The sequence below is a fragment of the Grampus griseus genome (genome assembly GCF_964374135.1).
Source record: "Grampus griseus genome assembly, chromosome: 5".
NCBI lineage: Eukaryota > Metazoa > Chordata > Mammalia > Artiodactyla > Delphinidae > Grampus > Grampus griseus.
Genome location: NC_138998.1, coordinates 74,960,740 through 74,983,249, shown reverse-complemented (window position 1 = coordinate 74,983,249; position 22,510 = coordinate 74,960,740). Strand labels below are relative to the sequence as shown.

Here is a 22,510-nt window from a genome sequence, read left to right as displayed (position 1 = left end):
AAAAGTAGTTTCAAATTTTTCCTTGTAGATTGTATTATTAAAAAACCCAATCCCCCCACCTTAAGAAAAAAAAAACCTCTAAATGCCTGTCCATCCCCCATCCCTTCCTTTGTCACCATCGGGCTGGAGAAAATCTTCCTGGAGCTCCTTACCTTCAGATTCTAGTTTTTCTGCATTGAGTGGGCTGGTTGGTGACCCTGTTGAAGATTTCCTGCCACTGAGCCCTGAGATCATTGCCATAGAGGAGAGTCTTCCAATGGCTCTCACAGCATTGCCCGTTTTCTGGAAAATAGACACTGGCGTTGGACTCAGGCGGTGTCACTGGTTCCAGCTGGGCAGCGGGGCTCAGGGAAAAGAGCCCAGCCCAGGAGAAGCAGCTGTCCTTGAAACAAGGGCCTCCTGCGTGCCGAGGTTCTGCAGAGGAGTGAGCCCAACCTTGCTCTGCTCAGCACTATCAGCGTGTCAGAAGATGTTCGGAGAATGGAATGGGGCCTGGAACCGATGTGTGCGTTAATGTGACTAAACAAGGTCAACATGAGACAAAAACCCTTTTCATACTGTGCTTCAACTCCCATAAAAGGGATAGTTTATATAAAGCAACTGCAGGCTGAGACGGCTCCAAAGACTTAACTGCTGACAGGGCCCAGTGGAGGCTGTTTCTCATAAAACAACGCTAGTGATAGGATTTTAATTGGCCAAGAGAATAGTTACTACGGATCCCACAGGTCCCGCTGGGAAAAGAGAAAAAAAAAAAAAAGGCCTTCTATTGACCATAGGCAAGTCGCTTAACCTCCCTGGGCTTCAGTTTCCTTCTCTGTATAAGGAGGGGGTTGGACAGGATGATCTCCAAGGTCTCATTTAGTTCTATTTATGATTCAGATACTTAAAGAGATTTCGAGAAATACTCTGGCTGGCCCCAGCACAAGTCTACAGTTCTTCCCTGATGTACACCCAGCATCAAAAAGCAGCACCCAAAGAAATGAAAAGCACAGCACTTTGCTTTTCTTAGTCAAGGCACCTTGGGAGAGGACAGAATTTTTACTGAAAAAGATGCCAGGACTTGAAAATTTTCTTTGCATTGTGAAAACTCTACCAAGCATAGGATTTAGGTCAAGAAGTCCCCAATTATACACATTGTGTCTGTGTTTCTCACCTTTAAGTAAAGATTCTCACCCCTTTTCTAAGGTCAATGGAATGACTAAGACAAGAAACTAAGGCATAACCACTGCTTTCCAGCCCTGCACCCAAAGCGTCTTTTGAGGCGTCCAGATGCTGTGCACCACAGACTAGCTGCTGAGAGAGGAAAGAAACAGCCTGACAAGGGACAGGCTAGTTCTCTAACCACTCATTACTCTGCTAACGTGTGCAAATCACTTCCCCTCTCTGGGCCTCACTGTTGGACCTGAAGATTCAAATCTCCCTGCAGCTCTAGTCTTCTACAGAAAGACTGTGATTCAGACACGCAAATGTGCAGCAGGGAACGCTCCCCTTGAGCCCATGGGCTCCCTAATCCCAAACACCTGGATGCAGGACTGTCTCCACTTGTATGGTGTGGAAGAATGAAGTCTTTCCTCTTCTGTTAACAAAATGACTAATAGGAAGCTATGAGAACAAGGCAAATCAAAGCGTTACAATATTTCAGAGAAGGTGGCAAATAACAAACGAATAGACCACACATTGGGGGAAATTTTCCATCAGATGGAGCAATAGACCATATAATTTCTAAAACAGGAAGAAATGTAAGTGCTCAACAGGGAAAATCTTAATAACCCACACATCAGAGGTCAATCTTTGGAAGCTGCTTCATGGGAAAAACTAGTTGGTGGGGAAGTTATTTGTCAGAACTATATGTTCTAGCCTTCCAGTTTCATGCCTTTGAGCTGAAAATTGGTTGCTGCTTTACTAACTGAGACCTTTGGAAATTTTTAAAACATCAAAAAAGAAAGATTCAATTCTTGATAAGTTCCATTCTTGTCTTGAGGAGGCCTTTTTCTTGTTGGAGGGCAATTTGCCAAGGCTGGGTTCCTGTGTTCCAGGCGGGCAGGGTCTGTAACGGCTTCTCTAACAGAGCACAGACTCCCTCCCCTGGGAGAGCCAGCGAGGGTGACTAACCAGCCTGGTTTCCCAGGACTGAGGGATTGCCCAGGATGAGGGGCTTACAGGGATAAAGCTGAGACAGGCCCTGGAAAACCTCGGCAAGGTGATCACCCTAGAGCCAGCCAGCCATCATGGGCCCTACATAAACACCAACAGCCCCAAGACTACAATTTCCCCTGAGAATGCGTATTATCTAAATGTGATGGCCAAGAGTACTCCGTGCTATACTGAGTCAAAAGCTTTCTTCCCCAAGGCCCTTTGGTCCATACTGCTGAAGTCTTTGTGGTTCTCAGAGAATAAAGATGGCTGCCCACAAGCCTCCAATTCCTAGTCCTTTGCTTCCATTTTGCATGCAGAGGCCCTGTTATCCTGCTCAACTTACCCACCCTCAATGCTATTACTCACCACCACGTCTCTTCAACATTCTTTTGATATAAATAAAAAACCTACCCTCTTTCAGAATAACTTCATTCTAAAATCAATAATGCAATGAGTCATCTATCTATTGCTTGCTTGTTGGGGCTTGTTCCCATGTTACTTCCTTCCCCTTTTATGAAAACCACACCAGGGGCTTCCCTGGTGGCACAATGGTTAAGAATCCGCCTGCCAATGCAGGGGACATGGGTTCGAGCCCTGGTCCGGTCCGGGAAGATCCCACGTGCCACACAGCAACTAAGCCCATGCACCACAACTACTGAGCCTGTGCTCTAGAGCCCATGAGCCACAACTACTGAGGCCACGTGCCACAACTACTGAAACCCCCGCGCCTAGAGCCCCTGTTCTGCAACAAGGGAAGCCACCGCAATGAGAAGCCCACGCACTGCAACAGAATAGCCCCCGCTCACTGCAACTAGAGAAAGCCCGCGCGCAGCAACGAAGACCCAACACAGCCAAAAATAAATTTAAAAAATCCTTAAGAATGTCATAAGCTTTAAAAAAAAAAACCACACCAGAATGATAGCAAGGAAGCTTTTCTTACGCAGCTGTAGAGCGGTGTGGGCCCCCTGTGCTTGCCCTGGCCCTCTCCCTCCACAGCACACCCCATTCTATCCCCCTCCACTCCACTCCGCCTCAGCACACAGAACCTCAGCTGCTCTCAGAGGGAACCCCCTATTCCAGGGGTGCTAAGGTTCTGGTATCCAGAGTTTAAAATGTGGAAAACATTTTCCTAAGGAGGAGATGTAACACAAGGTGGTCAGATGCAGCTGAACTATTACCAGTGACAATATGCTTCAGGGACATTATGTGTTGAATGGGATTTTGCAGACTACTTTTCTATGTAATTTTGTGAAACATAACCACTGTTTCTGTGGAAAAGCCATTTCCAAATGCTGCTACCTATATTAAAATAGGAAATTAATGTTCCTTTTCTGAATTCTGTCCTTTCCCTTCTCACTTTCAGAAAACCTTATGGCTGATAACACTGTAAACAACAAGAAAAAAATGTGATTCAGATATCACCACAAATTATGGTTTCCGGACACATCTGACTGAAAAATTCCATTTATTTCCTCTCCCATTTCCTTATCTCTTCTCTGCGCCTATCCCCTGGGTTTAGGCTCTTCCTGGCTTTGGTTCACCAGCAGATGTGTGGATGCCTCCAGAAGCCTGAAGTAATAAGGCTGCCCTTTAGCCCACGGCCTCATCCAACCAAAACCCAGTGCAATTCCCTCCTCTGAGAACTGCCCCACCCCCATACCAGTCACCGTATCTGCTCCAGAAATACCGCTATTTCTTTGAGATCTACTGGCCACAGGATCATTAATAAAGCCAACCTTTGATTTTGTGGTCCTCTTGTGGCTTTGTTTTTTTTTTAAAGAATATTTGCTCCTCTGATTTCACTGGACCCTAATGGCACCAGAGGGTAAGGTAAGCGGCACACGTGTTCCAACTCACCAGGTACTTGACAGAGGCCAGGAGATCCACCCAAACCTTCAGGCGGAGCTAACCAAGAACTGACTCCCACTTCGGGGAGGCCGCTGAGATGTGCAGGGGGTGAAGTCTCTCAGACCCACACACCCGAAGCCCCTCTCTCACCTTTGCTCCTCTCAACCTTTGTGTGAACTTGGACTTTTCAGTGAACTGCGGTTTAGTCATTCTGTGTGGCAAATCACCAGTGTCCCAGTTGCCCCTAAAATGGTGGTTTCCTTGTTCTCTGCCACAAAGGCAAGGTCCAAATGCCCCAGTCCCCTGAATGCCCAGCTAAAAAGACTGCTCCTGTCAGGCCAGCATGATCAGGGTGAGGTCCAGTTCCCACCTCTGCGCCTTTTCCTCCGTCTGTGCTGTTATCCCCTCCTCTCTGTGCTCTACTCATGTTCCATGGCCAACTTCAGACTCCTGTCAGACTCACATCCACCTCTGGTGTGACTGGTTCCATTCTCTGTCCGCACTCACATATATGGGAATGGAGAGCTATAGTGAACATTTATAATTCTTGGTGTGTGTTATGTCCTTTTATGTCTATTTGCTTCAGGTCCCTGTTACACTGTACATTCCTTGAGTATAGAAACCATGCACCCTCCAGTAGCCCAGGAATTTTATAATACTAGTAGTGATAATAGAAATAAAATAGATCATGATAAGTTCTCTATGGTTTTGGATGATCATTTTCTCCATCTGCTAACAATCAGAGGCGATTTGTGTCATTAAACTGTGTGCTGTTAAGACTGTACGCTGGAGCCAGTCTCTGGGTTTGAATCCTGGCTTTCCCACTTACTAGCTGTGACCCTGGGTGACCTTCCTAACCTTTCTCTGCTTTGTTTGTCTGAGAACTGGGGATAACAATAGTACCTGCCTCCCAGGATTAAAAAACTACATAGAGGGTGTTTTGAATGTTCCCTATACGTGGCCAGCCCTCCATACATATTGGCTACCGATCTCATCTGTGAACACTTACTATGTGCCAGGCCATATGCTAAAGGCCAGATGAATATTCTCTCATATAATTCTCACAACAGTGAGAATCTCACAAAGATTTGGTACCACTAATATCCCCATTTTATAGATGAGAAAACGAAGGCACAGCAAGATTAAGTAACTTGGCTAAGGACATGTAGCTAGTAACATGCAACCTCTCTATGTCTCTCCCATGTCTCTCTTTGTGGAACATGTGCCCACCTCCTTCACTGTAAAGAAATGCAAGACCATCACGCTACCTATAAGGAGATCACATTCTCCAGGGCTGCCAAATAGTCCTAAAGGTGACATTGCTCGTCCCTAGTCACGAAGACATGGAATGTCAGTCTTGGTCCCAGACTATTTCAGAAACAAATGTAAACATTTTTGGAGTGAGGCCAGGGCAAGTTGGGAATGAGGGTAGCTTGAATAAAGCAATTATGAGGGGCGACATCCCAGTCCAAAGTGACCCCTCATTACCTGCCATTTTCTTCTTGCCATGTACTTCTTCATCCGGTCCTTGGAGAGTTTCTTGGCCTCCATGTTCTTGGTGTCTTTCATTAGCCATGTATGCTGAAGGCACTGGGTGCAGTCCAAGCGGTTTCTAATAGAGGCAGAGATCAGAGGGTTTCTGAGCAGAAGGGGACCACAGAGACTGCTGGTCAGATCAGAAACGGGAGGTCACCTGTCCCTAGTTACACAGGGCAGAGCCCAGGGCTGTCTGCTCCCAGTCCATCCACCATGGTGAGAATCACTGTGCTCTTGGCCTTTTTCCTCTCTTGGTCTGGGTTACACTGACTAGACCCAGAATACTTTAGTGTTGAGAAAGCCTAAACACCAGTAAGCAACTGGAGTCTCATGACCTGCCCTTGGGGTCTAGGGAGGCTAAGTGCTGGAGGGCAGACATGTCTGGGAATGACTGGCACCGTATTCCAGGGTGGGGTCATTCTGCTGGTCACGTGGGGGCTGGGAACTGTGGAGGCCCGATCCTTCTGCCTCCTTGTCTGATGGAGAGAAGAGTGAAACCTTAGGCCCAAACCTTCGAGAATCAGTGAACTCTCAAATCTTATGGTGTGGTTGAGTATCAGGTTTTTCCCATTAAAACTCAGAGATCACATTCTCTGGGCCTGGGGTCACAGCCTAACTGGCCAGTGGTGGAAGGTACCTGGCCACACTCAGGCAGGCAGCTCCTGCATGAGCTAGATACAAAATAAGCATCCAGCCAGAATAGCTAGGAGTATGGTCAGGACCGGCAAACAGGGTACCTCCCCTGCAAGCCCCAGAAGGGGGGCTGAGGTTTCAGCAGGGCGGCTGCAGGCCACAGCTGTACACGGAAAATAAAAGGGGCTGTCGTTATTCACACACAAGCTGCCTCATTCCGTCAACAGGCAGTCAAGCGCTGCTTTTCAGGTGAGGTTTCTGTGCTTCGAAAGACAGGAGAGTGTCGGGCACCAGGGAGCAGGACCCTCGCGCACGCAGTGCCCATCCTCCCCTCCTCGGGTGCGGAGGGGCCCACGACAGGGAAAGAGAGTCCCTGCCTCTGGACCCCAGTCCGGGGAGTGGGGAGGCCGAAAAGACTGAAATCGCGACCCATTACTTCATATCTTTCTTTAGCAAGCTGCTGATAAAGTCCTTGGCGTCATCGGAGATCTCATCGAAGGCCTCGTCGTCAAAGTCCCAGGTGGCTGAGGTGACGTTGGCTAAGGTTTCGTTATCGTTGTCACCCATGAAGGGGGACAGTCCACTGACCCTGGGGGAGGAGAGAGGAGAGCAGTGAGTGGGGGAGGCCAGCAGGGAGGGCGGTCCCGCCAGGGGAGCGCTCCCTGAGGTCAGAGGTGAGAGCGCCCCACACGCCCCCACGCCTGCCTCCCCTCCCACCCAGGAGAGAAGGGGGCGTGGCTCTCAGCCTCTGCCCGCTGGCTCACTCACTGTACTTCTGGGGTGTCGCCCGCCTGTTGACACCACCTGCCTGTGAAGCTGAGGCGGAGGGACTTTTCTTCAGTTTACCACTTCCACACAGCACTGCAGGGCCTTCCTCCCTGCCTTCTGTTCTTCCCCAACACCCAGGCGAGAACTTCGCCCTGCAGAACCTTCTCCAAGGTCCTGGGGGGAGGAATGGCCTCCTTCGCAGGGCTCCAGGCATGCGCGCGCGCACACACACACACACACACACACCCACACACACACACACCCACACCCACACACACACACACACACACACACACACACACACACCCCCGTGGACTGGTCACGTGGTACAGCACTCATCACTGCACCCTGTCCCGCCCTCCCACCTCTCACCATCAGCATCAAGAACAGGGCCAGCCCAAGTGGGGCTCGGCAAGGGTGTGTCCACGAAGGGTGGACCTGCAATGCGGGTCTGTGATCCATCTATACTTGACGTCAATGCGCCTGAGGCATTTAGGCCAAACCAGAAAACTTCCCTCAGAGGAACCATGGCCTGTTCATTCGCTGGGTGACCTTGGACAATTCCCCTCATCTCTCTGTGTCAGCTTCCTCCTCTGTTAGATGGACAACCTGCTACTTGGAGTGGTCACCACTGCCACCTCTCCCTGTTCTCCTTCTCCTGTGTCCTCATTCTCATAACAGCAGACATCTATCAAATGTTCACTATGTGCCATGCACTGGGCAGAGAGCTAAAACAGATGGACTCATTCAGTCTTAACACCACCCTTTAAGGCAGGTAACTCATTACTTCGTTTAACAGATAAGGAAACTGAGGCACCAAGTGGGGGTAAGTAACTTGCTCAAGGATTTGCAGTCAATGAGCCTATTTCTTTTTTTTCTTTTTCTTTTTTTTTTTTTTGCGGTACGCGGGCCTCTCACTGTCGCGGCCCCCCCTTTGCGGAGCACAGGCTCCGGACGCGCAGGCTCAGCGGCCATGGCTCACGGGCCCAGCTGCTCCGCGGCATGTGGGATCCTCCCGAACTGGGGCACAAACCCGTGTCCCCTGCATCGGCAGGCAGACTCTCAACCACTGCGCCACCAGAAAAGCCCAATGAGCCTATTTCTTAACCGCTAATTTGTACAGTCATTTCTAGGAAGATGAAGTAAATCACAGCGTACAGCACTGGCAGGAGGCCTGGTCCGCAGTACGGAGCTTGGTCTGTGACCATAGCTATTATGCAGTTCTTCTGTACACAGTTCACCCCCACTGCCCCATCAATCTGTGATCTCTGGAATGACTCACTTACCAATAGCTTAAGCCAAATAAAATTTGGAAGGTAAAGTATCTCAAAGCCGAACGGAGCAGACGTCTGGCTTACTGGCCTCACTTCTCACCTCTGGCGGGCACCTCATCTTCCCCCCAGCCGTGCAGCCCGCCACTCACCCTGACCTAGGGCCAGCTTCATGGGCCTTGGAAGAGCCCCACTCTTGGCTTCATGCTCTGCTGCCATCATTTTGAAATTCTTAATGTTTACACAAGTCACCCCACCTTTTTATGCTGCACTGGGCCCTATGATTTATGTAGCTGGTCCTGCCCTGTCCCCACCTGAGCCCCATGAGATGGATCTAGGGCCCTCATGCCATCAATCTTCCAAGTTAAGGCTTCACTAACAACCCTTTCCCCAAATCCCTCATCATAAACAATAATGCAAACCCCTCGGGAGCTGTTTTGGCATCCAAGAGGCATCAGCTTATGAAATACACTTGGCCCTGAAAACTAAGTTTTGTAAAACAAAATCTATTGAAATATTGCAAGGAAAGCTTGCCATGGGAGGAACCCTCTGGTGAAAATCTTCATTAAAAAGAAGAAAAAGAGCTTTTTCAGTGTGAATTATCTCACCCTAATCAACATATTTGTGCTTTTGAATAAAAGAGTTTTATAGATGGCATTAAAATATCTTAAAGCAAGACACCCATTTATGTTCTCAGAGGGCATGGAGATAATCATTCTCGATCATATCACAATGAGGGAAGGGTGGGACCTCACCAGGCCAGAGTCTGTGCTGTTATATGCTATTCCTTTCCCCTCTCTGGGCCTCAGCTTCCCCCCTTATACACCAAGGGTACTGGACTAGAATTCCTAGGGGCTCCCAGGAAGCCCATAGGCTTAACTAGTCCCATCAAGAAGCAGCCTGACTCTTGCTTGCCAGCTACATGCTTCATTCTGTCTCTGCACTTTCCATTTGAAACAAAGAGGGGAAGTCCTACAGCACTCCAAGAGATCGCCGGGAGTGGGGGGAGGGGGCAGGGAAGTAAACAACCCTGCTGTGGAATGCTGAAAGGCCGCCTTCTGTAAACCTCCTTTCCTAATTAGGAACTGTCATCCTACAAAGATAGGGCTTAATCTCTGTGATGTTCATAGTTGGGGAGAGCCTCCTCTCCTCTGGCCCCTGGCACTCCTCCTTCCTGGCAGCCCATCCATCTGAAATCCCTCCCAAGCCTTGGCTGGCTCCTCACCTGCCCCAGCTCCCCCAGCATTCCCCCTGATAAACAGTACATCTCTAAAATAAAAAATATGCAGAGCCTGACGATGAAGACAGTATTTGAATTTTAGTAACGCCTTTCCGTGGTGGTGGGATTTTGCAGAATTTTTAAACTTCCTTTCTTGTACTTTTTCTTTATTGCTAGAATTTGCATAGGATCACACATGGTTGGGTTGTTCAACCCAATTAACAAACATAGTAACCCTAGCATTAAAAACACAGCTACTCACCTCTTTTCCTAGTCTTACCTAGGGTTTTAACTGAAGGGGATCAGAGTATACCTCCCCAAAATATGAACTTGGGCATAAAAATTGCCTTGAGCTGAAGGCAATTAGCCCTTTGTCCTCCCTTTTTCTGTCTAAAAGCAGGACATAAATTTCTCTTTGTTAAGGTGACATAAATTTCCATTTGTTCTATTTGTCCATTTCTTCTCTTCTCAGGAAGAGGAGAAAGACTGTCATCTGCATATTAGATATCGCCGAACAGTCCCTATACATTTCCTAGTCACCTTGTCACAATTTACTCCCTCCAGAAGCTCCAAACCCTTTTTCCTTCGTCTAGTTATTTCTGTATAATTTATCACTCTTTGTTAAAGTAGTATATAAGCCCCAAATTTTAAAGGTAACTTGAGTCACATTTCTTTATGAACACCTGTGCATATGTACATAATTAAATCTGTTTTCTTTTTGTTAATCTGTCCTTTTAAAAAAAAATTTATTTATTTGGTTGTGCCAGGTCTTAGTTGCTGCATGTGGGCTCCTTAGTTGTGGCATGTGAAGTGTTAGTTGCAGCACGCATATGGGATCTACTTCCCTGGCCAGGGATCGAACCCGGGCCCCCTGCATTGGGAGCGTGGAGTCTTAGCCACTGTGCCATCAGGGAAGTCCCGTTAAACTGTCTTTTGTCAGTTTGACTTGCAGACCCCCAAGAACTGAACCAAAGAGGTAGAGGAAAGTGTTTTTCTCCCCAACATAACCAGTGAATTTGTCTGGTTTTCACAAAATTGTCATCAGTGTGGGCAAGTTCTTGGATGGTCTACTTTTTCCTCACTTGACATTGTCTTTCACAAGTGTATACAGAGTCTCAATGTTCATTTTTAATGGTTAAATATTAGTCTTTGTGCTAATGAGTCAACTAAGGACATGACTGCAGGGTGTTCTAATTTCTTAATCTCTTACTGCAGCCAAACCTCACCAGGGAATCTGATGCGGGGGCGTGTTCTGCTTGGAGGACAGAGCATGAGGAGACAGAAGGCAGAAATGCCTCTTGAATTACACTTTCTCTGTGGTGCTTTTTAAGCAGATGATTCCACTGCATGAATGGCCAGCAAAGGAGGCCATACATCTTCTAGCAGAACTGCTGAGCGCTTAGGAAGGGGTTAGTATTTTATCCCATTTTATCCTTGGGATGCTCATTCCCTGGTGTGGTGGGAAGATTTGAGAGGGCTGGTCAGGCCCCACAGGAAGAGCTGGGCATCGTTTTGTGCAGTAGCCTAGGAAAGACAGACCCAGGGTTTAGTCATGTTAACCACAGCCCAAGTCCCTGGAGAGCAAAACCTGCAGGTGGTATCTGGGCCTGGTGTGGATGTGGGGTGCCTGGAGGTCTCAGGACCTGCAATAGAGAGCATGTCTGGACTCAGCAGCTAAGAGGGAAGAAGCAGCCCTGGGTGGAGCTGCTGGATCCCTCTGAAGAGCCCTGCATCCAAATCTGAGTCTGAGTAGGTACCTGATGCTTGGGCACTGGGACTTCTCCCCAGCTCACTAGGCTGCTGTCCCCAGAAGGTAGATTCCAGACGGGGATGGACCTGCCTCGCTGGACCATGGTACGTGCTCACAGATGAGCTGAGATGGGATGTCTGCAGCTGAGCACAGCAGGAAGATGGTAGGGAGGAGAAAGCAGGGCAGCAGCTTGGGGGAGGGGAGGAGGAGAAGGAATTCTGGGGTAGGGGTGAGGGCAGGGCACAGAGAAGGGTTTTGGTGTCTCCACAGGCAGTAAGGGAACAGCAAGTCCTAAGGAAATGGGGGGAGGGAGATAAGAGAGGGAAGGAGGTCTTAGAAAAGGAGGTGGGGCTTAGAATTTCTTCACCGTTGAAGTGTGGCCTAGAGAGCCTGGTCCTCTCTCTTCCTGCCAGAAACCAATGGGTATTGGTAAGAGCAGAAGTCTCCAGCAGATCCACGAAACCTGCTTCTCCCTTCAGAATCAGGGGTGAGAGGGTAAGGGGCTCCCAACCCCACCTGCTACATCTCTACCCTGCCTGGGGACCCTGGGCAGGCACTGGAGCCAGGTCTCCTGTACCGTGACAGGCTCTGCCCCGATGCCTCCGAGGGTGTGAGAAGGAGTTCCTTCAGCAAAGTCAAGACAACTTACGGGACACAGCTGCTCACTTAGGAGGTGCTCACCAAATCTGCGCTGGGGGATACACCTGTTACCACTCGTCCCCCAGCTCTCCATACCTCACTGGCCCCAGAAAGGAGATGGTGGGGAGCAGGGGGCATCCTCTGGCAAGGACTCCAAGCTCCAAAGAGAGGGACGGAGGGTGCACGAGGGCCGCCAGAGAACCTCTTCTGGGGGCTTCCGGCAGTGGCTCCAGAATTCTGCAGAGCAGGGGCTGGGAGGAAGCAATCTGGCTGCTGCGCCTTCCGTTCTCACACCACATGCCCTGCCGACAGCCCTAGCTGAGGAGAGAGACTCCCAGACCTCAGTCCCCACTGTGAGAGCAGCAGGAAACGTCCCGCAGGGCAGAGCAGCCCGGATGCTGGGGAGGCTACAGGAGGCTGTGTAGGGCTGGCCTGTGTCCGCCACCCCCACTGCTCACCTGCCCCCCTTCCACAGGCACCTCTCCACCCTCCTCCCGCCTCCGTCCGGATGCCTTCAGGCTGGTGCCCCATTCATCAAAATTATTTTCCCCCCATTTCAAAAAGCCCTTCCCTATTCCTAGGTCTCAGCTTTAAAAGTAATCTAGCAAACCATGTAATCCAAATTACTTCTTCCACCTCAAAGAATTTTCATTTTAAAATAAAGTGCTCTTATGAGCCAGTAATTCTAGTTCTAGATTATATATCCAACAGAAATGCATAAAGATATTCACTAAAGCACGTGTACCGGAATACTCACAATAACCCGAACTGGAATCTAGCCCATCGGCACAGAATGGATAAGTCAACTGGATGAAGTTCACAGAGTGAAACACTATACAGCACCGAGAATGAACAGCCTACAGCTACACACCATAATGTGAATGGGGGCCACAAACAAGGTGGGGCAGAAGCCAGACACATCTTTCTGTATGATTTCTTTTACATAAAGTTCAAAAGCAGGTGAACATGGTGCGTGATGTTAGAATGGGGATCAGGTTACCCCTGAGGAAGTAACCAGAGCCTGGGCACCGGGAGGGCTGCGGGCCTGGTATTGTGTGGTTTCCGGGTCTGGGTATAGGTGTGTTTACTGTGCAAATTCACTGAGCGTCTAGTCACCGGTCTGGCCCTGACCCGTAGGGAGACCAATCGTCCTAGTTTGCCCAGGATGGTCCTCACTGCAGCACTGAAAGTCCCGTGTCCTGGGAAACCCATCAGTGCTGGGTGAACTGGGACAGCTGGCCATGCTCTAGGACTGTGGGAAGTGGGCAGCCATGTGGGCTTCCCTGGCTCCTGTGACCTCAATGCCCAATGAAGATCGAACCTCTGCCATGCCCCACTCCCAGGTTTATTCTGAGGACCAAACAGATGGTCCTGATTCTACAGCAGTGGGAAAACCGATGGAGAGAGTAAGGCAAGTCTCCACGATGGCTGCAGGGGGACCCAGGGCCAAGCCAAGCCACAGGGCAGCTGGGTCTGAACAGAGGGAGCTGACCAAAGACCGTTTCCCAAGACCCTCTCCTGGGCAAAGGTCCGGCGTGACCCCATCCAGCCTGGGGCAGCCCCCACTGCCCTGCTCTCCTTGATTTACCAAGGGGCCAGCACTACAGAATCCGGCACAGTTTCCTTCACTCCTCAGCTCCCTTTCTCCTGGAGGGGACTGGGTAGGGAGAGGCAGGGAGATGCTCTCCTGGCCAGAGTTTCTTCTCTGCTGCTCTGGGGGAGGCTGTGTTGGTGGGGGTGACCCCAAGCAGGGAAGAAGATGACTCTCTGGGGTACAGAACCTGTGACACAGGTTCAACTGAGGTAGGCTGTCCTCATAGCCCACAGGGAGAGTAAGACCCCTGAGCACGTGAAAAAGCCACACTGGTGCACACACACACACACACACACACACACACACACACACACACAATCACTCTGCTTCTGCTAAAGCTTTTGTAACAGTGGTTCCTAAACCTGGCTGTGCAGCAGAATCACCTAAAGCCGTTTCTCACACTGGGGTCTGAAGACCCCATGGATCTAAGAAAGTATTCTTAGAGGTCAATATTCAAGCTTTCTGTGAAAATGTTTAATTTGTCCTTTTGCTTTAACAACAAAAACTTTTTTACAAAATGACTACATGCGTATCTGCATTTTCAGGGAGACCATCCCATAACTGTGTGACGCCACACAAACTCAGGGGCTGCCACTAAGGCTAGTGCCTGCTTGCAGCCTCAGGCTTCAGAGACTAAATCGGTCAAATCCCAACAAGAGGGTGTGCTCTAGGGCCTGGTACTCAAAGTGCTGTCTTCAGACCAGCACCACCAGCAACCAGCGCCTGTTAGGAATGTGGATTCTCAGGTCCCCTGGAGCTTCTGAATCAGAACTTGTAATCTAAGCAGCCCAGGTGATTCCCTCATATTACTGTCTGTGAAGCACTGGTCTAGATTACTGGCCTTCCCTCTTTTCTCCAGCATTTTTTAACGGAATGGCTTCCTATTTTCCACCTAATTTCCCAATTCTAATTACTACACGGTAGCTTTCTGTTGTCTATGGGTCCCACTAAAAGCTCTATCATCAAAAGTGCTTATTAATTAGTCCGTATACTGGATGCAGAGATGAGGCTGGAATTTGGGGTCCCTCTGCCGTGAGGATGGGGTGCGGTCCTCTGAAGATGACGATGACACCCACAGCAGATGTACACCTGGCCTCTCTCCCTGCTTCTCTATGGACCCATGTACACACATGAAGGTAAATTCCACGGCACCAGCCACGTTCCTGTCCTCCTGACCAAAGGCCCCTAGGTGGCTAGCATCAAGGATGGTGAGGGGCCCAGAACGGGGCTCTTGCTGTGTAGAGCTAGACACTCCTGCAGAAGTGTGACGTGGGCTGTGGACATCACCGGGAGCACAGAAGCCAGGCAGGCCAGCGAGGAGGGGGTTGGGAGCCTGCCGCCCTCCTGACTCTAGGCGGGCTCCCCATCAGGACCCGCCCTGGTCCCGTCAACAGCAGGGCAGCCTGGGGACCCTCCCCCCGTGTGCCCCAGGACTCACAGGATGTAGCAGATGACGCCGATACTCCACATGTCTGTGGCGTAGCCAATGGGCTCATAGTTGATCACTTCCGGTGCGACGAACTCTGGGGTGCCAAAGAGGACCTTCAGAGAGCCCGCGTTCTCTGCAACCAGGATGGAGAGGGATCAATCGCCAGAACGTCCCTAAGCCAACCCGAGGTCAGCAGATGCCTGGGAGGGACACAGGCGAGGCCGGCCTTCAGCGGCTCTCCCCTTGCAGGACGGCACAGGGACAACAGCCTCCTCGTGGAACAAGGGCATCGACACACCAGTGGAACCGCCCTGCCCCGGATGGAATGGCATGAGTTCCCTGAGACAGGGGTGGTGACTTGTGCTTGAAAATAATCTCTACCATTCAGTCTGTCATTTGTACCCTGCTGCCTGCTTTATGAGGACTTTCCTATTTAATGCTCTGGTCAAGGAGGATGACCCCCATCTCCCAAGGAGAAAAGGGAGGCCCAGGGAGTGACTCTCCCCCAACCCTGCCTCCCAGTAAATGGTGGTCAGGACCTAACCCAGGGGGTCTGACTCCTGAGCCATGTTCCTCCCCTCCCCCACCCACCTCTCCACGTCTAGTGTCACATCTCTCTTCCCAGGAGCTGCTGGGAGGTTAGCTGGGAAAAACCGTAACCCTGAGGTGGTGCCTCTGAGCCATAGAGGACCATCACCTGCCAAAATGACTCTTGGGTTGGGTACTCAGGCCCTGAGCGCCTTCCCCTAATGTGCCCTGCCTCCTGAAAGGGCAGGAACAGCAGTGTTGCTTCAGAGAGCCCTGGACTAGGCCCCAGGTCCTCATTCCACCCCAGCTCATCGTGGGACTTGCTGGGCAAAGCTACTGTGAACCTCGGTTTCCTGGTCTACAAATTGAGGCTCATAAAATCTGCCCTGCTTGCCTCCAAGCGCTGCTGTGAGAATCAGATGAGAGAAAGTAGGTGAAAGTGCTCTGGAAACTGTACAGTAGGGTGCAAATGGGAGGAAGCACCATCAGCAAAACGTTCTGCTGCTGAAGGCACCAGAGTGAAAAAAATAATAATGATAAAACAAATGAAAACACCTACAAAGTGCTTACCATGTGCGAGGCACTGCTCTTATCCCTCTACCTACATTAACTCAGTGAGCCCATAACAACTCTATGAGGTGAGTCCTACTGTTACCCCAATTTACAGATGAGAAATGTGAGACATAGGTTCCCACAGCTAGTAAGTGGGAGGGGCAGTCTCCACGGTCTGTGATCTCAGCTCCAATACAGGCCATCCCCTTTAATACTGTTGTGTCTAATACAGTGCCCGGAACACAAACAGCCATGGCCACTGCCATGACGTGTTGGTGACAACAGGAGAGGTGGCTCGGCCTTACCCAACCTCCTGGCCAGACCGAAGTCGATGAGCTTGATCCTGGTGCCTGTCTTGTTGACACACATGATGTTCTCGGGCTTGAGGTCCAGATGGACAATGCCCTGCTTGTGGATGTACTCCACCCCCTCCGAGATCTGCCTCATGTACTTGATGCACTCCCGCTCGGTCAGCTCAAAGTCCTCATCGATGATGCGCTCGAACAGCTCACCCCCAGACACACTGTGGGGACAGAGGGGGTGCTCAGACCACAGGAGCAGGGAGCCTGGCTGGCAGGAAGCCTGGCCAGGGCAGGCTGGGGGAAGGGGTCACGGCCAGGAAAGCCCAGTGCATGGGAGTGCCAGGCATTTTCTGCAGCTTCCTGAGTCCCAGACCACTGCCCCGTTATGTCGGTCCCAGTCTTCCACTGTGTGAGGACGGCCCGGTCCTCCTGGTTTCCTGCTTGGGGGACACCGCCTGTGCCCACTAAGCTTTGGAGGGGTTCAGGGAAGCATCTACTAGGCAGTCTCAGAGGTGGCCATGAACTGAGAGATCTAGAATGATCTCCTAAGCAAAAAGGGTAACTGCCAGGCAACCTCTTTCCCCCAAATGACTATAGATGTAAGGGATTATCCTGTTCTGCAGCCATGTCTTCTGGTCATAAAGAATTGAAGTTTAAAAACTCACATACCCATAAGCATTTGTTTTGCATAGCCAGAAACAGAAAAATATCTTCAATAATACAGAGCATCAGCACATTTTGTAAAAGTCATTGGCTGTAACCTATTATACTTACAGTTGTGATCGATTTGCTTCCTCTGGCTAGGCCTATAACATCAGTTTACTCCTTCCAGCCATAACTAACTTGCCTCCCTGGCTCCCTGGCCCAGGCTGGGAGTGTAGGACATCCTTCCTGCCTGGATACACTCTGGATCCTGGCCATGGTGGTTCTGGGGCCTCTCTTCTAAGGATTGGCCAGCCAGCCTATTTCCCTTCAGTGCAAATGCTGAGTCACATGGGGTCTCTCTGTCCCCCTCTCCCAGCCTTCCAAACCCACCTTCCTTGCTCGCTGCTCTGGAACCTTAAAGCATCCCCTTGGTAACTTATGCAGCATCCAGACATCAGTAAGTTCTTTTTTTACAATGGCCTGTGATCCACCAGCTGAACAAGGTTGAGTGGGCTTCCTTCGGAGCCTGTCCTCTTCCAAGGGCCTTCCCTCTTCTAAGGGAGTCATCACAAAGATGGGAAAGAGCCGAGTTTGAATCCCGTCTCTGTGGCTTGGGCAAGTTACTTAACCTTTCTGAGCCCCAGTTTCCTCATCTGTCCCTCCATCACAGTAGTTAGGAATGAAGGAACCTTTGTAAAGCATCATGTCTGACACACAGTGGGTGCTCAGCACATACTAATTATCATCTGACAACCTGCTGCGGGCCAAGTGGATCTTGTTACTGACTCCTGAGGGAGAGACAAGGACGCACCATGGGGCCCAGCACACGGAAGCCTCTGTGGGTCTCCATCACCACAGGACAAAGACTTCTGGGAGGGCTGAGCGGGTAAAGGTCAATCTGTGCCAGTGGCCGCTGGGGAGCGCTGGAACCAACGCTTTAGAACCAACCGAGAAGGAGGTCCTTATGTGGCCAGCAGGTGGCGCCTCTGTCCTCAAGCCCTTCATTTCTGTTGCCCGCCACCCAGGCTCTAGGTCAAACTCTAATCTCCGTTCTTAGGTTCCTAGGTTTCAGGCCATTCTTAACATCTCTGAGCCCCAATTTCCTCATCTGTAAGATGCAGATAAAAACAGCACTATCTCACAGGGTTGCTGTGAAGATTGAGTGAATTAATACAGGTAAAGTGCTTAGAAAAGTGCCTGGCATATAGTAAGTGCTCAATAATGTTAATTATCTTTTTTTTTTTCCTTTTTAAAGAACCAGTGGGGACTCTTGTTGAAAATACAGACTCCCAAGCTTCTCCCCTGAAGATTCTGATTTAGAAAATCTTGGAAGGGTTGTGATCCATATTTTTAATGAGTACCCCAGGTCATTGTTAAAATCAGACAAGTTTGAGAAATATTGGCTTACTCAGTTACCACCCCTGGGAAGCCAGCTGAAATTCATGTCCTCCGAGAAATCACTCCCAATTTCATCATATGATCTTTCCCTCCCTGGGTTCCTACACTCTCATCTCTGCACTTTCCCCATCAAGTCTGCCTTGTCTTAAAGTTGTTTGTGAACATGTCTGGAAAAGGTACGGCTCATCTCTAGACCCTTGTTTTTACCTGGCAATATCTGGCACAGACAAGGTACCCCAAAATGTTTGGTTTTAAATTGAAAATATTCTGAAAAAGCAAGAAACCATTTTTTGCAGTGTCCTTGGGAACGTCTGAGGCAATGAGTGGTGGAAATCTGAGCCGTGGAGATAATTACTGCTGCATTTCTAGAGGTAACCTATTCAGTAGAGGTGCAAATACAGGTTCAAACCTATTCAAGTTTAGTTGATGTATTTTGAAAACTGTCCTTGTGGTCCATTTTCAAGGATGGAAGGGGTTACATAAACGGTTCTATATAGGTCTCTTTTCAAAACGCTCAAGACTGTGGGTGGAAAGAAGCTGCCACCCACAGAGATGGGATAAAGCCATGGGCCAAGATTGGGCGGAGGAAATGTGTGCTTAATAAATTAACAGTGATGAGTGAGTGAATGAATGAATGAAAACCTACCTTATTCCAAGGGATCAAATTTATCCCCCAGCTGTAGACATTGGCCAGCGCTCACTGGCAGCCAGAAGGACGACACTCCATGGGGCTCCAAACCCAGGCCCTCTCCTCCTTGTCTCATGCCAGCTAGCTGCTTATCCTTTGATCAGTTTTGCCAATGGTAGCATGAAGGTGAGATGGGCAATGGATGGATGACTCAGCTTAAGCTGCACATCTGCTTCAGTGCTCAGGGGCCCACCAGCCCTTGGAATGTCCCAAAAGGACCAGCCCTGACTCCAGGCCCGGAGCCTGAAGGAACTCCTGTATCAGAGCAACACTGCTACAACCATAGGGGCTTGTCTCATAATCGGAGGTCAGAAAGGCTGAAGACACATTAATTCTGGGCTCTCACTGTATCTGAGGTGGCTGATCTGAAGGCTGGGGCCCTGCAATACATTTTCATTTTTCTGTATCACCAGGGATTGTCCTTCTCTTAATCTCAGTTTCTCCACCGAACAAGGAGAAGAGCAAATCGTACTGCTGAAAGCCAGCCTTTGCCTTCTCAGTGGCCAGGTCTGTTTAAGCTGGAAGGGAAGTACAGATTGAGTATGAACCTGCTCCTTCTTCTTTGGTCGAGTTCCTATCAAGGGGCAAGCTCCTTACCCCAAGTGCAGGAGAATCAGCTGGCATCTGTGAATGTAAGACTCACTCCTGTCCACGGGGGAGGCGTGGGGTGGAGGGATGAAAGCCAGACCAGCTGAAGCCCTTGTACGTTTTCTCCCAACATTTTCCATCCAGCTTGCCAACTCCCAATTCCAAGCTAAGTATGGTATTCTGCCCACTGGTTCTGCTGCCCAGCCTCACCCAGGCTTGGTTGCCTCCTACCCGCTCCTGCACCTTCTCACGAGCTTGCTCAAGGTTTAAGTTCCAAAGATAAGACATTTCTTCACATGTCCCCACACGCCCACGCTGCCTGGACCAAGCAACCTGTTCTACAATAAATGTGAAAGGCTGCAGCCCACAGGGCTATTGTGAGGGTATAATGAGTGAGGCCATGGACATGGGCTAAATCTTTCCTAGAAGTGGGGAGGGAAGTTTGAATTCGGGGCTGAAAACTGATTCTAAGAGACGAAGGAAGATTTTCTTTGAATCTGTGTACAAGTTCCACAGAGCTGCAGAATTTTAGAACCAAAAGGGAGTATAATCCAAATATCTCTCCTCGCTGAAAGGATTTAATAATTACAAAATCACAGCTCGACAGTAATAGAAGCTGACCCCAGGTTTCCTGAATAGTAGGATTTGTTCCACAAACCAGTTGGGTGTTAAAGTGCTCACAAAATAATTTTAAGTGAAAAAAAGACCAGGATATAGAAAAAGTCAATGCATCATACTCCTAAGAATAACTCGCAATTATACAGCCTGTGCCTGACACACGTTATTCCATCTAATCCCCACATTGTACACGAGATGGTTTATAGCCTCCTTTTACAGGTAATAAAACTAATGATTGGCACAGTTGGGCAACTTATTCAAGGTCGTCAACAAGAGGCAGAGCAGGGATTGAAGTGAGGTTTCTGACTCAAGTCTGTCTCTTAACCACGACTGCCTTTCCTGAGGAACACAAACTGAAAGGAAACACAGCAAAGGTTCACGGAATGAGAGGAGTCACTTCTCAAACTGGGGATGCCTCACTGGCTTCACCTTTCCCGGGAAGGAACACCGAGATGTTGACACAGTCCTCTCCGAAGGACTGAGATCCCTGGAGCTCGGGATGAGCAGTTCAAGGATGCTGCAGGCACTTTCAGAGTATTGCTAAAGCTTTCAAATCCCCTTTGATCAAGCACTCCCACACTTCTGGGAGTTTACCCTACAGATGTACACAGGCATGAGTGTAAAGCTATATGTACAAGGTTAGAGACACTGCCTTTTTGCAAAAGCCAAAGCCTGGAAACCATCCAAAACCCTATCAAAAGAAGACGAATAACCTGTGGTCTATGCATGCGCTGAGATCCCAGGGAGCAGGGAGAGTGAGGAAGCCCCCTGGCTACTGATGTGGGCCTCTCTCCAAGATACACTGTTGAACGGAAAGAAGCCAAGTATAGAATATTGAGTGAAACTTGTCTTTGGGTTAAAAGGTGGGAAGTATGTGTATATATACATACATACATACATACATATATATATTCATATATGAATATGAATAATATAAATAATATATGCTTGCATTTTCATAAAGAAACTTTGGAAGGACACAGACAAAACCAACAAAATTGGTTACCAGTGGTGCTGAGGCAGGGTAGGAACAGGGTAGACGGGAGACAGGGGTAGGAATGGGACTTCTCATTGTGTATTCTCTTATATTTTTTTATATGATTGTATCATATACTTTTAAAATTCAGATTAAAAAAGGAAAAGAAATGATTAAAAAATACACATTGGGCTTCCCTGGTGGGGCAGTGGTTGAGAGTCCGCCTGCCGATGGAGGGGACGCGGGTTCGTGCCCTGGTCCGGGAAGATCCCACATGCTGTGGAGCGGCTGGGCCTGTGAGCCATGGCTGCTGAGCCTGTGCGTCCGGAGGCTGTGCTCCGCAACGGGAGAGGCCACAACAGTGAGAGGCCCGTGTATCGCAAAACAAAAAAAAACAAAAAAAAAAACACACTATGGAGCATGTTTGTGTGTGTGTGTGTGTGTGTGTGTGTGTGTGTGTGTGTGTGTTTGTGCACATTCAGACCAGCACTCAGAGGGGAGAGAGGTGAAGGACTGGGACTCGAAGAAACAATGGAGTCCAGGAAAGCTTTGGCTGGATGTCATCTGGTCCTCCCCCTGCCTCTGTACAGCCCAGCTCAGAAAGCGCTACTCTTTGGTGAGTGAGAGGTCAAGAGAGAACAAACCAGCATGGACCAGGGGCACACAGAGCAGAGCAGGAGGACGGGAGTGAGGCTTACACTCCTGCGTTCTGAGCTCCCAGCCCTGGGCCCCCTTCTCTCTCACAGGCCGGTTGGGAAGCTGCCCTGTCCCCCCTCTTCTGCTCTAAAGCCACTCTAGGTCAGAATGCCCTGAATGAAACCAAGGAGCCGAGGGGTAGCCCTGAGCCTTTCACAGGGAGGTGAGGGTGAGAAGGGGGCAGGGGTCCTCAAAGACCTGCCAGTGTGTTCTGGAGATGAGCAGAGGGGGCTGGTGGGCAGTGGGTCAGGGTCGGCACCATGCACAGATGGACTGTCCCCAGTGGTCAGCACCCGGCCATACAGGCTGCTGAGTGTCGTGCACATCACACCCTGGCCCACAGTGCTCTCCATCTCGGGGCGGAGGGTGGTGGCGGGACAGCGGGGGAGTCCCACAAGGGGATCCTGGGCCGCCCCGCGGCGGGACACTCACATTTCCAGGACCATGACGATGTTGGCCTTCTCTTCGAAGGCATCCACACACTGGACCAGCTTGGGGTGGTGGAGGCAGTTCATGATGCTGATCTCCTGCCGGATGTTCTCCTTCTCTTTTGCTGAATATGCCTTGAAGAATTTCCCTGCCCAGATTTTTCCAGTTTTCTTCTCTACAAGTCGAAAGACCTGTCCAAATTTCCCACTGTGAATGAAAGGAGGAGAGAAAAAGCAATTTAGCCCAGCTTTCCACTGACCTGGGATT

General features: G+C 49.7%; 1 protein-coding gene across 8 annotated transcripts in view; it reads right to left on the bottom strand.

Annotated features, from left to right (window-relative positions):
- Positions 1-22,510, bottom strand: part of MYLK (myosin light chain kinase) — a gene marked incomplete at its 5' end in the record, with an annotated part of 266,723 nt that overhangs the window by 5,734 nt on the left and 238,479 nt on the right. For 6 of the 8 annotated variants that reach the window (XM_082655466.1, XM_082655462.1, XM_082655468.1 and 3 more), the window contains 6 exons: positions 153-282; positions 5,473-5,596; positions 6,590-6,742; positions 14,833-14,956; positions 16,209-16,426; positions 22,247-22,450. In XM_082655466.1, the coding sequence (XP_082511592.1) occupies positions 153-282; positions 5,473-5,596; positions 6,590-6,742; positions 14,833-14,956; positions 16,209-16,426; positions 22,247-22,450 (953 nt within the window). The remainder of the gene's footprint in view (positions 1-152; positions 283-5,472; positions 5,597-6,589; positions 6,743-14,832; positions 14,957-16,208; positions 16,427-22,246; positions 22,451-22,510) is intronic. The other 2 variants (XM_082655464.1, XM_082655467.1) reach the window with 1 other exon arrangement.